The sequence below is a fragment of the Sciurus carolinensis genome, chromosome 1 (genome assembly GCF_902686445.1).
Source record: "Sciurus carolinensis chromosome 1, mSciCar1.2, whole genome shotgun sequence".
In the NCBI taxonomy this organism is placed as follows: domain Eukaryota; kingdom Metazoa; phylum Chordata; class Mammalia; order Rodentia; family Sciuridae; genus Sciurus; species Sciurus carolinensis.
This window is the reverse complement of record NC_062213.1, coordinates 89,010,543-89,022,563: the sequence shown is the minus strand read 5'-3', so window position 1 is coordinate 89,022,563 and position 12,021 is coordinate 89,010,543. Positions and strand designations below refer to the sequence as shown.

At 46.9% G+C, this 12,021-nt stretch overlaps 2 protein-coding genes across 6 annotated transcripts; both read right to left on the bottom strand.

Moving 5' to 3' along the window:
* Window positions 1-3,222: 3,222 nt before the first annotated feature.
* On the bottom strand, window positions 3,223-4,640 carry Tstd1 (thiosulfate sulfurtransferase like domain containing 1). Its single transcript, XM_047541900.1, has 4 exons — window positions 4,518-4,640; window positions 4,173-4,295; window positions 3,492-3,654; window positions 3,223-3,396 (listed from the first exon to the last, which is right to left on the bottom strand). The coding sequence occupies exons 1-4, from the start codon at window positions 4,591-4,593 to the stop codon at window positions 3,345-3,347; spliced, it is 414 nt and encodes a 137-aa protein (XP_047397856.1). The 5' UTR covers window positions 4,594-4,640; the 3' UTR covers window positions 3,223-3,344.
* Window positions 4,641-4,878: 238 nt separating this feature from the next.
* Usf1 (upstream transcription factor 1) lies at window positions 4,879-11,609 on the bottom strand. Of its 5 annotated transcripts, none has more exons than XM_047541876.1 (11): window positions 11,466-11,609; window positions 8,660-8,755; window positions 8,250-8,299; window positions 8,006-8,090; window positions 7,532-7,633; window positions 7,103-7,298; window positions 6,781-6,868; window positions 6,580-6,638; window positions 6,213-6,307; window positions 5,813-5,941; window positions 4,879-5,633 (listed from the first exon to the last, which is right to left on the bottom strand). In XM_047541876.1, the coding sequence occupies exons 5-11, from the start codon at window positions 7,628-7,630 to the stop codon at window positions 5,544-5,546; spliced, it is 756 nt and encodes a 251-aa protein (XP_047397832.1). In that variant the 5' UTR covers window positions 7,631-7,633; window positions 8,006-8,090; window positions 8,250-8,299; window positions 8,660-8,755; window positions 11,466-11,609; the 3' UTR covers window positions 4,879-5,543. The 5 variants fall into 5 exon arrangements, with proteins under 5 accessions (XP_047397832.1, XP_047397803.1, XP_047397817.1 ...); XM_047541847.1 differs by having other exon boundaries at window positions 7,975-8,090; window positions 8,675-8,755; XM_047541861.1 differs by having other exon boundaries at window positions 7,975-8,090; window positions 11,466-11,608.
* Window positions 11,610-12,021: the final 412 nt, after the last annotated feature.

Genomic DNA, 12,021 nt, shown 5'->3' with positions numbered 1-12,021 from the left:
CTTATGGGAGTGGGCACTGGAGGGCAAGTTTGAAAAGGAAGGGTGATGCCAGATCTAGACTACAGATTGCTCAAAAGGCCAAGCTGAGACACGTGCTCCAGTCACTAGGCAAAGAAGATCTATTGTATATTATCAATTCTTACTGATAAGATAAAAATGTTATTTTAAGATTGGCTAGGCAGCGATGCCTCAGAAAGGCTGAAATTAGAAGGTTCTGAAGGTCAGGAGGCTAATAAAGCTCAACAAACAACTACTGAAAATGCACATTCAAGGCACTAGAAGTAAGAAAACGAAAGCCAGTCCCTACTTTTGAGGCACCCAGCCAATTAGGAGGGAAAAACAAACAAACAAAAATGTAAAGTTGGGCACAGTGGCACACATCTGTAATCCCAGCTACTTGTGTAGCTGAGGAAGGAGGATTGCAATTTGGAGCCCAGCCTGAACAATTTAGCAAGACTCTGTCTCAAAATAAAAAATAAAAGGGTTGGAAATGAAGCTCAGCAGTAGAGCATTCCTAGGTTCAATTCTCAGTACTCAAAAAAAAAAAAAAAAAAAAAAAGTACAATACATATGACACATGCATATGGTAAACACAAACCTGGTATAAAGTAAGATGAAAAGGGGAAGTCCAATTTAGCATGAAAAGGAAGGCAGAAGATGGCAAGTTAAGTGCATATAGCTGGTAAGCCCTAGTGCCTGAACTTCACCTGCTGAAATAGTTAGTTATGAGGAAAGGGAAGGAGAACTTTAAAAGTAATGGACTGGAACTGCCTGTTAGGGTTATTAACCAAACAATTAATGAGGGAGAAAGAGGAATGTTCTTTTAACAATGATCAAACCAGAGGGCATGGTTATGTAGTAAGCCAGGTCACTTTACTTCTAGGATTCTAACTCTGAACTGTAAAACAGAAGCAAGACAGATGTTGGCAGGCCAGGAAGGGTGCTAGAAAACTCATTTATAGTGATAGAAAGTGGTTGCCTTAGAAAGGGAGAGACTGACTGGAAGGGGCACCTAGAAAAATCCTGGGGATTTCAGTGTTCTAAGTCTTATTTAGGGAAGTGGTTACAAGGGAACATACCCCAACTCAATGAACTAACACTTAAGAACTATGCATTTTAGGGCTGGGGTTATAGCTCAGTTGGTAGAGTGCTTGCCTTATAAGCACAAGGCCCTGGGTTCAAATCCCCAGCACCCAAAAAAAAAAAAAAAAGAACTGTGCATTTTATTGTAGGTAAATTATGTCTCAGTGAATAATAGTAATAAGGAAATCTATAATCTATCACAAAGACTAAAGGAGGGGAAAAAAGAAACTAGAACACTTAAGACTCAAAGACAGAAATTAGACCCCAGGAGAAACTTCCCAACCTGTATGAGAAGCAAAGGATTTGGTTATTTGAGGAAAAAATAAGTGACACCTACTATTTGCCAGACCCTTTCAACTTTATCTTCAGACCCAACAATGTCTGGCTAAACTCAGATCACCTCAGGGAGAAAGTAGGATAGCTCTGTGGCCTAGAAGTGGGGGAGCCTAGATGAATGGAAGATTTTATATTGTGGACTGTGAGATAAAAGATGTAGGAAGGCTGGCTACAGTCCAGAAAGCAGAAGGGAAGAGGAAAAGTAGGTGAGAAAAAAAAGCAAGAAATTTAAGAAATGTAGGAAGGAATTTTCTCAGAAAGTTGAAAAAACAGAAAATTAAATCCATTTCTGACCCAACCTTCTCTTTCACAGATAAAAGAATAAAATTTTAAAATATCAAAATTAAGGAAGAAAAACTCTGCCATTAAAAGGTCTCAAGGAGCCAGGCACAGTGGCACATGCCTGTAATCCCAGCTACTCAGGAAGCTGAGGCAGGAGGATTAGCAATTTAGTGAAATCCTGTATCAAAATTAAAAATAAATAAAAGGACTGCAGATGTAATGTAGTGGTAAAGCGCCCCTGGGTTCAATCCCCAGTACCAAAACAAAAAACAAAGTTTCAAAGGATGTACATCAAACTAAAGGGAAGTTATATATCTACTGCATCATGTTGAATTAGTGTCAATAAGTATTTGCCATTTCTTTTTTTTCTTTTAATTTTTTTAGATGTTGATGGACCTTTATTTTATTATTTATATGTGGTACTGAGAATCGAACCCAGTGCCTCACACATGCTAGGCAAGCACTCTACCACTGAGCCATAACTCCAGCTCCTTAGTTTTTTGTAATCAACTAAATGTTGGAATCAGAAAACAGTATTGACAAAAACAGGGGACTGTTCAGGATGGCACAGGAAGGGCTCCTCATATTTGTAACATGTATGTGACTTATAACAGGGATGAAGGCTATCTTCGATTCCCTTACCCAAAGGTCTCAAATTGCCTTTCATTTTCCCAACCCTATGACAAAGTCTGAGGAAAGTGAGGTTGGGGCTCAGGAACTGTAGGTCTAGAGCAATGTAGGCAAACATTTCCTGTAAAAGGCTAGAGTAAAAAATTAGGCATTGAAGGACATACAGTTTGTCAGTATTCTGCCAGTTTTGCACAAAAGTAGCCATAAAAAATACATAAAGGAATGATCACAGCAACATGGACAGTTGGAGCTAGACCTCTGGCCTAGAGCAGTGATACTTATTTCTGACTGCATATTAGATTCAACAGAGGGACTAAAAAAATTCACAAATGCCCAGGTCCTACTCCACCCACATAATCTGGGGTTGGGCCCAATTTTTTTTTTTTTTTTTTTTTTTTTTTTTAAGATGAGGGTTTGCTGTGTAACCCAGGCTGGCCCTGCTGGACTTACTGCCTCAGGCTCCTGATAGGGTGGGATGTAGGTACATGCCACTACCCCTAGACCAAGCTTTTTTTTTTTTTTTTTTAAAGCTGCTAGGACAGTTGTATCTTGAAAACAACTGTTCTAGAAGAATTACAGTTACCCAGGGAACTGTTAGAATTTGGGGGTGAGGCTGGATAAATAAATGCTGAATTGAGTTGTAGATTAATATTAGAAACGTTTTCTTTTCCTTTCTTTCTTTTTTGCCATACTGTACTAGGGACTGAACTCTTTTTCAATTTTTTTTCAATTTCTTTTTTTTAACTACAGGATCTCACTAAATTGCCTATTGGCTTTGAACTTGCAGTCCTCCTGCCTTAGCCTCTCAAGTAGTTGATATTATAGGCATGTACCACCACACCCAGCTAGACTCATTTTCTGCCTGCCTAACAAATTAAGTACTTCCAATACTTGATTAAATGCTCTTTATTGATGTTTTGTGTGCAAAGCACTGTAAGGAGTTGCCTAGCCCAGCAAATCAGCTCCTTCATCATCCTTTGTTAAGGTGGAAGGAGAGATAATAAGGGTTCTGCCTAACCCTCTTTCTCGAACCATTCCTTATAAGCCCCAGCATAGTTTCGAGCCCTGTGGAAACAAACAGGGGTGAGGGAAGGACAGGTCCAGTAAGCAGTCTGCAATCACTTCCCAGCTAGCAAGCCACACCTTGCCAATGCCCATACCCTGTGTATCCAAGGCGCCGGGCCAGCTGTGTGGCCTGGAAGCCCCGTTTGCCCATTTGACAGAAGAAAACAAGATTCTCATCTTCTTGCTTTGGCTTCTCAGCACGGTACAATGCTTGGAATGCAGCTGGCTCCATCTGCAGGGCACTTTCCAACTCGGACACTGGGAGAGGAGTACATTGGATAAATGGAAAGCCAGTCGTGACACTCTTAGGGTCAGAAATAATGACCCTCTCGGGGTCAGAAATCGGGCCTGGTCCTGGCGGTGGAACAAATCTCCAGGGGCCCAAAAACAACATAAGGTGGCCACCTCCCACCCTGTCAAAGTCAAGAAACAGCTTACCCTTCAGGAAGTCTGCCAAATGACCTGTGAATGCGAGTCACTTCCTGAGTCCTGGCGAGGCAGCCAGGAGGAGCAGGCAGACTCGGGCATCTAGCTTTAAGGAGGTCAAGCATATAGAAGCTTGTCTGCCCCTCTCCTTACCCCCTGCTATCCCCTCAAACTGGATAGGCCAGTTCGGCTGCCAGGATCCGCCTCCAACCAGCCCTTCTCTATGGGAAGCTGAGGGCTAGCTTGAAATGTAGGATCCCCCTCATCCCGCCTGTAATCATGCTTTCCCCATGCCTTTCTGAGGTCCCATTAGCCAAGACCCTTCCGGACTGTCTCCTCCAATCCCATACCCGGGATGTTGACTGCCCCTGGGATGGTCCCTGCTGCAGCTTCCTCCCGAGATCTCACATCGAAGAGCCGGGCCCGACCTGATGTTAGGAGTGAACGGAGTTCAGGGAGCGAGACTGTGGACGCTGAAGAAGAGGGCAAATGGACCTTCAGAGGGGAGACTATAAACAACGGGTGCAACTGTACCCCCACCACTAGCAGCATCCTAACCGGGTGGGGATGTGCATGAGGACCTCTCGGGTCATGCCCCTTTACTCCTCCCTCCACATACACCTGCACCCTGGGGGTCTCACACATTCCCAGGGCCACAAGTAGGACAGGACATCCCAGGTCTCCCTCACAGGTACCTGCAGCCATGGTGCGGACAGCGATTGTGAGTCGCAGGAATGCTGCCCAGGCCCGCCCCCTTGCCGTGGGTAGCATCTCTCCCTCCCTTCCTTCCAGAGCCCAGACCGGAACCGGAAGCAAAGGCACCGCCTCCTGCACTGTCGTCCTGAGCACCTGTTGCCTCTCAACATCCCACTGGAGAAATCCTTGCTATTGCCAGGGTGGACCGGAAATGATACCAAGTCTGGCACACGTACCAGAACTCAGGGTAATGAGTACAGGAGTGGCACCCCACCCTAAAGTTTGCACAGCCCTTATTGGTCAAAGGGTAATGTGCCCCCTCCCAACTTGGGGCCCACAAAAGGAGGAAAAAGAGACAACTGTGGCTCCGAACAATTTTATCTTTAAAAAACAAAAAAAGGAAAGAAAGAAAAGGGGGGAAAACACCCCCACAAAGGGAAAGGCCCCAAGTGGGCCCCTGCCTGTTATTCTCCCTGGCTTTAGAGACTTTTACACAGACAGGCCTTAGCTGCTTGCTGGCCAGTTTCTTTGTAGGACAGTGGACACTGCTAAGCATCCTTCCCCAACTTCTTCATTAAGCCTGTTTCCCAGAGTTGCAGGTCCACATCTGAACCTCAGTTCCAGGGAAAGGAAGAACCAATGGAAGCGCCAGAGTCCTGGGTCAAGCCAGAGTATTACCTGTCAGCAGACCCTCTGCTGAGTACTCTAAGCAAGCACAGGGCAAGCCCCCCCCAGTTTAGTGTGTCCAGTATCCAGCACATGGAGACAGCACATGCAGTGTGCAAGAGGAGCACGAGGTCCCAGGGGCTGCATGGTAGGGGTAGGCAAGGCTGTCAGTGCATGTCCACAATGTGTGTTTCACACCACTGCAGGCTGCCACACCACAGGGCCTCAGTTCAAAGACATCTTCTGAACTCCCCAGAGTCCCATGCCAAAAGTGGGCAGTGAAGGAAAGGGGCACGGAATAAGCTGTCACTCCTGGGTTATTTGCAGCTCTTGGGCCCAAAGCCCTTGAATCCCCATAGTTAGTTGCTGTCATTCTTGATGACGACCTCTAATCCATGGTGCCGCAACTGAGCTCGTAGCAGCAGATTCTTGTTTTTAAGATCTTCCACCTAACATAGAAAGAAGGCAGTCAAGGGAATGGGTAGAAAAGTTGGCCCTACCAAGCCCCTGAACTTAATCAGATGTCCATTGGTGAGGAGGAAAATATGAAGTGCCTTCAATGGAGAATTAAGTAGGGAGTCAGTGGCTATAGGTGTCCAGGGGGCAATCCTGGGATCAGGAGTCTGACCTGCTGTCGAAGCACATCATTGTCCAGCTGTAGCTGATCTAACCCCTGCAGTTCTTCAGACAACCGGTGGTTACTCTGACGAAGCTCCTGGATATAATCACATGCTTTGGATAGAATTCCACCTTTACTCTGCAAGACAAAGTCAACAAAATGAGGACTTAGGATTTAAGATATCTAGCTCTATGCTTTCCAAAACAACATTCACACTTTGGACTTCATATTCCCCTAATGATGGTGATATAACATTTCCCATGGACATAGGGACCTCAGAAAAAGATATGAAGAGTAAACGTGAATGAAAGGAAATGAAAAATATGTGCCCCATGCTCTACTATTTCTGGAAATAATACCAAGAGACAGAATTCAGGCCTCCCAACCACTACCAGGGTCCTTCCATGACCTGGCCAGACTTGGTGCTCTCCATTGAGCAGTCTGGGATGATCTTGGACAGCTGCACTATCCAGTTGTTGATCTTGTCTCGGCGGCGGCGCTCCACTGTGGGCCAAAGTGGAAGAAAAAGAGACTCAGTGAACACTCACCATGAGCCCAAGGATAAAATACCAACCCCTCTTCCCCTCAGAAAAGACCAGACACACTAAACTAGAGGACTTGCCTTGTACTTGCTTAGAGTGCCCAAAAGAGGGTGTGATGGGTGATGCCCTGGCTTGCCCCAGGACTCTGGCACTTCCACTGGTCCCTTCTTTCCCTGCAAGTCCCTGGCCTTATTATACAAGTCCCTGGCTTCACATCTGGAGCGTAGGACCTACCTTCATTATGCTGAGCTCTGCGTTTCTCATCCCGGGTTGTACGGGGAGCTTCTGACTTCCTGACAACAGACCAGGATGGTCAGAGTGAGGGAAAGACAAAAAAATTTAAAAATAAGATTGAGTTTGGGGTAAGGACTTATACAAAATAAAGTGGATATTAAGACTCTTCATGGTAACTGAGAAGAAACAAGGGTCACTCACGGGGAATAAGGGTGGGTCCTGGGGGCAATTGAGCGCTGGCTTCCTCCCTGTAATACTTCTTGTGGTGACATCATCACAAAGAATTGACCTGTGAAGATGCAGAGCAGGTTCTGCCAGGACTTGGGACTAGGAAGTTCACCAAGGCCCTGGGACCCTTCTCTGAAAAGAACATGCTCCTTCCTGCTAGTAGGCCAGCCCCAGATTTCCTATCTACCCAGGACTTAGTCATTACTAAGGGTCATGAATAAAGGTCCACTGCCCCCAGCCATGTCCCCCAGCTTCTCCTGGCCCTTCTATCTAGTGTCCTTATACAATATCTCACCAGTGCCGGGAGGGGTTGCCTGCCCCAGTAGTGCCTCTGAGCCCTGGGTAGTAACGACAGCAGCTGTACTCCCCGATGTGGTGCCCCCTGCCCCATCACCCACGGCAGTGCTGGGAAAGTAAGTATAATGTGTCTCAGCAGCTGTCCCCTCTGTGTCAACTGCATCATCACTCGTGAAAGCACCCTGGATCACCGCCTAGGAAGGGGAGCAAGAGAACAGAGTCCAGTGACAATTGGATACTTCTTCCCACTGTACCACTCTGTAGCTTTTATCCCTTGAAGAGGGAAGGAGAAACATCTAGAAAGGGAAAGCCTACTGCCTTCGGTCAAAGCAGTCTCACTGTTCCTGGTTTCACTTCCAACCTATTAGTTCCCTTCTTCCTTTAGTTGCTCAGAGATCTAGCCCATCCCCAGCCCATACCCCTGTACCTGGGTCATGGATTGAGTGGCAGGGTAGCCACTAATGGCTCCAGTGCCCTCAGTCTGGCCATCCAGCTGCCCCTCAGACACCTGGATCACCCTGTACATCACCTAGAAGCAGACAAGAAGCAGGAAGGGTAGGAAGGGAAGACAGAAGAATAAGCACTTGGAATCCCAGGGTACTTCATAAAGCTTCCCTTGGACAGAGTCCCAAAACAAGAGCCCTTCAGAGACAGATTCAGCCATCCTCCTTTCTTTTTCTGTATTGAGGTCAGCAAACCCCTTTCCTATAACAATATCTACTCCAAACTTTCAATTAGCCCCCTACCCCTACCCCATCGAGAGTCCACATTTTCACCTCCTCCTCCAAGTCAGGTCTCCCCAAGATGTTTGTTTACCTCCCTCAACCCCAACCCCAGGTAACACCTGCAGCCACCTGGCCCCTCCCTTACCTGGCCCCCATTCTCAGTTCGGAAGACGTACTTGACGTTGGGGTCAGGAAAGGTGGCAGCTGACTGGATGCTAGCGATAGCCACACTGGTTGGGTCCTCCCCAGTAGCCACTGCACCTGAATTAAAAGAAGGAAAGTCTGTGAGTTAACTGCCTTTCTCCCTGTTCCATTTGAATGTCCTTTAGAAGAAAGACAGTATACATGTAAGATAGACTAGTGGGGGCTGAAGGGAGGCCATGATGGGTCCTTGGTCTTGGTCCTGGTTTTAACACTCACCTTCCTGAATCTGCACTGTCCCCTCTTCCGTTTCGGCTGTTTTCTGCTGCCTGGTTGTGGTGAAAGGACAAAGGGAAGAAGTGAATGAGAAGCTCAGTGGCCCACTAACATATGACTCCAAAACTCATTGGCATTCCCAATAGATGGGTTAGGAGTACAATAAGTTATTCTAAGTGTTTACTATGTACACGTACCAGCTAAGCACTTAAGATGCATACTTTTATTTAATACTAAGAAGAGCACTATGAGGTAGGTACCACTACTCCCATTTTATAAATGGGGAAACCAAATCACACCACTGGTAGGTGATGGAGCTGGGACCTGAATCCATGTCAGTCTGACCGCCAGAGTCAGTGCTCTTAGATATTTTGTATTCTCCCAGACCACCTGTCTCTCATCCCAGACCCTACCTCTTCTTCACTCACCCCTTCATCTCTCTGTGAGTGAGTACATCCGAGGAGCTGGTCCTTTTTTGGAGGTCTTCGTATCTCCCTGAGTGCTAAGTCCTGGTAGATATCACAAAATTCACAGTGAGTCCAGGACACTGAACAGCTTGCCTAATTCTAGATCCTCAAAGACAAAGTCAGGAAAATAACCCAGTCATCTGCAAGGGACAACTGACTCCCCCATTCTGATGCTGAGGACTAGACTGCACTGATTGATAAAGGAACTCAACAAATAGTGTTCCTCACTCCTCCATTATCACTCCAACTCCTGATTGAGAGGGGATAATAATTCTGGAAAACTAAAAAATAATGTATTTTGAATGGATTATTATTAAAGCTATTATGGATTACTATTAAAGCTATTATGATCTGCCATGACAGCAGCTTCATGTGGATTAGGTAGGGATTAGACCATAACTATCAGAAAACAGAGTTGCCAGGTGCAGTTGTGCACGCCTATAGTCCCAGCAACTCAGGAGGCTGAGGCAGGAAGATTGCAAGTTCAAACTTGTGATCTAAGGCTAGTTTCAGCGAATTAGTGAGGACCTAAGCAACTCTGTCTCAAGATAAAAAATTGAAAGGTCTGGGGACATAGCTTGGTGGTAAAGTGTCCCTGGGTTTGATCACCAGTACAAAAAATAAAAAATATATAAAAAATAAAAATACATAGGGTCATGGACGCTGATGCTTCTTCCAGCTTGCAAACAGATAGGACAGCAAGAAATTTGAAATTTACGAAGTAAAACCTGAAGCCACTTGCCCTTTAAAAACCATCCCTAACTACAAAACCTAGACAAGGGCCAGGTGTGGTGGCACAGGTCTGTAATTCCAGTGGCCCGGGGAGGTTAAGGCAGGAGGATTGAGAGTTCAAAGTCGGCCTCAACAACTTAGTGGGGCCCTAAGCAACTTAGTGAGACCCTGTCTAAATAAAATATAAAAAGTGCTGGGGATGTGGCTCAGAGGTGAAGTGCCCATGGGTTCAATCCCCAGTACCAAAAAACAAACAAATAAACCTAGACATGGGCCAGGCATGGTGGCATACAACTGTAATCACAGCCACGAGTAAAGATGAGGAAGGAGGAAAACAAGTTGGAGATCAGTGTTAGAAACTTAGCAAGATCCTGTCTCAATATAAAAAATAAAAAGGACTGGGATAGCCAGGCATGGTGATATATTCCCACCTCCAAGGGAGGCTGAAGCAGGAGGATCACCAAATTCAAGGCCCAGCCTCATTAACTTAGTGAGGCCCTAAGCAACTTAGAACTTGCCTCAAAAAAAAAAAAAAGAAAAAAAAAAAAAAAAAGAAAGAAAGAAAGAAAAAGAAAGAAAGAGGCTGAGGGTGTAACTCAGTGGTAAAGCACCCCTGGGTTCAATCCCCAGCACCCCCACCCCCCCAAAAAATAAGCACCTATAGTTGGTCCTTTGGATCCATTCTATGAACAGGGTTCTCATTTAGGGGTGTCCAGATTTGGAGCATCTGTTAGAGATCCTAAAGCCCAAGTGTATCATATCCAAATCTCTGTTTTATTCATCAAGCCTTCCAGTAGTGCAACACAGTTGCTAAAATGTTGCTATGACAACTCCATATCAACTGAGCCTCAGCAAGAAGGGAAAAAACTCAAGGCTCAGGATTCCGAAGGAGAAGAGACAATGGGGGAGGAATCCATCTATAAGGTGCCTGCTTCAGGAGCCTGACACCCAGCCAGAGGACAGGAAAAACAAAGGGCTATGCAGACAGATGCCTCCAGCAACAGCTACACAGTACAAAGAAGAAAAATAATCCCAACACGAAAGGGGCAAGATTTTTGTAAATTCTCTATCCCTAAGATCCTCCAACCTTTCCTATTCCAGGAAAAGCTTTAGCGGATAAAAAGCTCGCGTTCAAGGAAAAGAGTAACAACAACAAAAAGGAACTGAAAGTGAAACTGTAAGAAGTAACGCAGAAAGGAGATCCCAGTCCCTAAAGGGAAGTAGCACAAGTGTTTTGGGACCACCTACGTCTCCAACCTCAAAACTGGGGAGGAAGTACCTACCCCTCTCAAGTCTTGCTGCGCTGACTGCAGGAGCAGGTAATGAAAGAGAGGGCAGAGCACTTTAATCGCCTACAGCTGTCAGCCAGAGGCAGCCTCGGAGGACACAGCAATGGGGTCGGGCAACTTATTCAAATCTTAGTTGGGCATCCGGAAGCATTTCCTGAGCGTTAAGAATATGTGATACGGAAATCGGCAGCAAAGGATGTTGCGGCTTGCACGCTCAGACAAGGAGGGCCCGGCAAGAGCCCTTGCTAAGTCTACACACAAAAGGGAGTGGGAGAGAATCCCGAAAGATTTCAGGAGCCTGGACCCCGCCAGAAAACGAGTCGTTTCCCTGAAGGCCCACCAACCAGTGGGCGCTTACGGAGCTGACCACCTTCCGAGCGCAAGCCGGGGAGCCCGCGCAATGACACCGCCAGATCCGCGGCGCTCGCCAGGCTACCCAGCTGCTCCGCAGAAGAGGCAGGAAAGGGCGCCGGGGACTCGGGGGCCAGGCACCCGCAGCTGCGGCTCCCAGATGGACAGCGCAGGAGGGCGGGGACGTGCGCGCTCGGGGCGGGGAGCAATTCGGCCCACAAAGCAGGATAGGAGATAAAAGAACCAGGCACGGTCCCCTCCCCCAAAACAAAGGCTTCCTCCCTAGAGGTTCCCTAACCTGAAAAACTGAAAGAAAACCAAAACCGCCCCGCCCTGCTGGTCCACCCCATCTCCAGGCTCTTGCCGGGTCCTGCACTCACCCGCCAAGGCCGCTTCAGCTGCCGATTTCTCCCGACAGTATTCTCGCTCTCCGGACTCGGGTAGCTCCATAGACAGCTGCTCATGCGCACTCCCAGCTTGTGGCCATGTTGGTGAGGGGCGGAAGTGTCTCCTCAACCCGCCCAGCCTACTCATAGCCCGAGTGCCGCCCCACTTCCGTTCCCTCCATCTTGATGAGGGCTGAAGCCTGCGTAGGTGTGTAGTCCGAAAGAAGCAATGTCATGGAGGATGTCGCTGAAATCCTAGCGCCTTTGAGCAAGAATTGGAGGAAATTAACTAACTTAGACTTCCAACTTTGTGCTAGGCAGGGACTTTTTAGCTAGAGTGAAAGGGAGTGAGGTGGGTCAGCTGAGACCAAGGGAAGAACGTCGGAGGGAGGCGCCATCTTTAACAGGGGTTATTTGGGAGGCCATCTTGGATCAGGGCATCATTTTGAAGGGTTTCCACCCGGAGTTGAGGATATGTCAGGACATATGTAAATCTAGGCATACTCTTTTGTATTAGCGTCAGCAGTCACTCACTCAGACACTTTAGGGT

Excerpts from the sequence above, each read along its gene's own strand:
- Usf1 (XM_047541847.1), bottom strand. Across the intron at positions 6,308-6,579 it reads CAGAGCTCAGCATAATGAAG|TGGAGCGCCGCCGCCGAGAC; the intron begins GTAGGTCCTACG and ends TTTGGCCCACAG. Across the intron at positions 5,942-6,212 it reads AGAGCACCAAGTCTGGCCAG|AGTAAAGGTGGAATTCTATC; the intron begins GTCATGGAAGGA and ends TTTGTCTTGCAG.
- Tstd1 (XM_047541900.1), bottom strand. The coding sequence starts at position 4,593 with ATGCTACCCACGGCAAGGGGGCGGGCCTGGGCAGCATTCCTGCGACTC. Across the intron at positions 4,296-4,517 it reads TGTCCGCACCATGGCTGCAG|CGTCCACAGTCTCGCTCCCT; the intron begins GTACCTGTGAGG and ends CCTCTTCTTCAG. Across the intron at positions 3,655-4,172 it reads AGGGGCAGTCAACATCCCGG|TGTCCGAGTTGGAAAGTGCC; the intron begins GTATGGGATTGG and ends CTCCTCTCCCAG.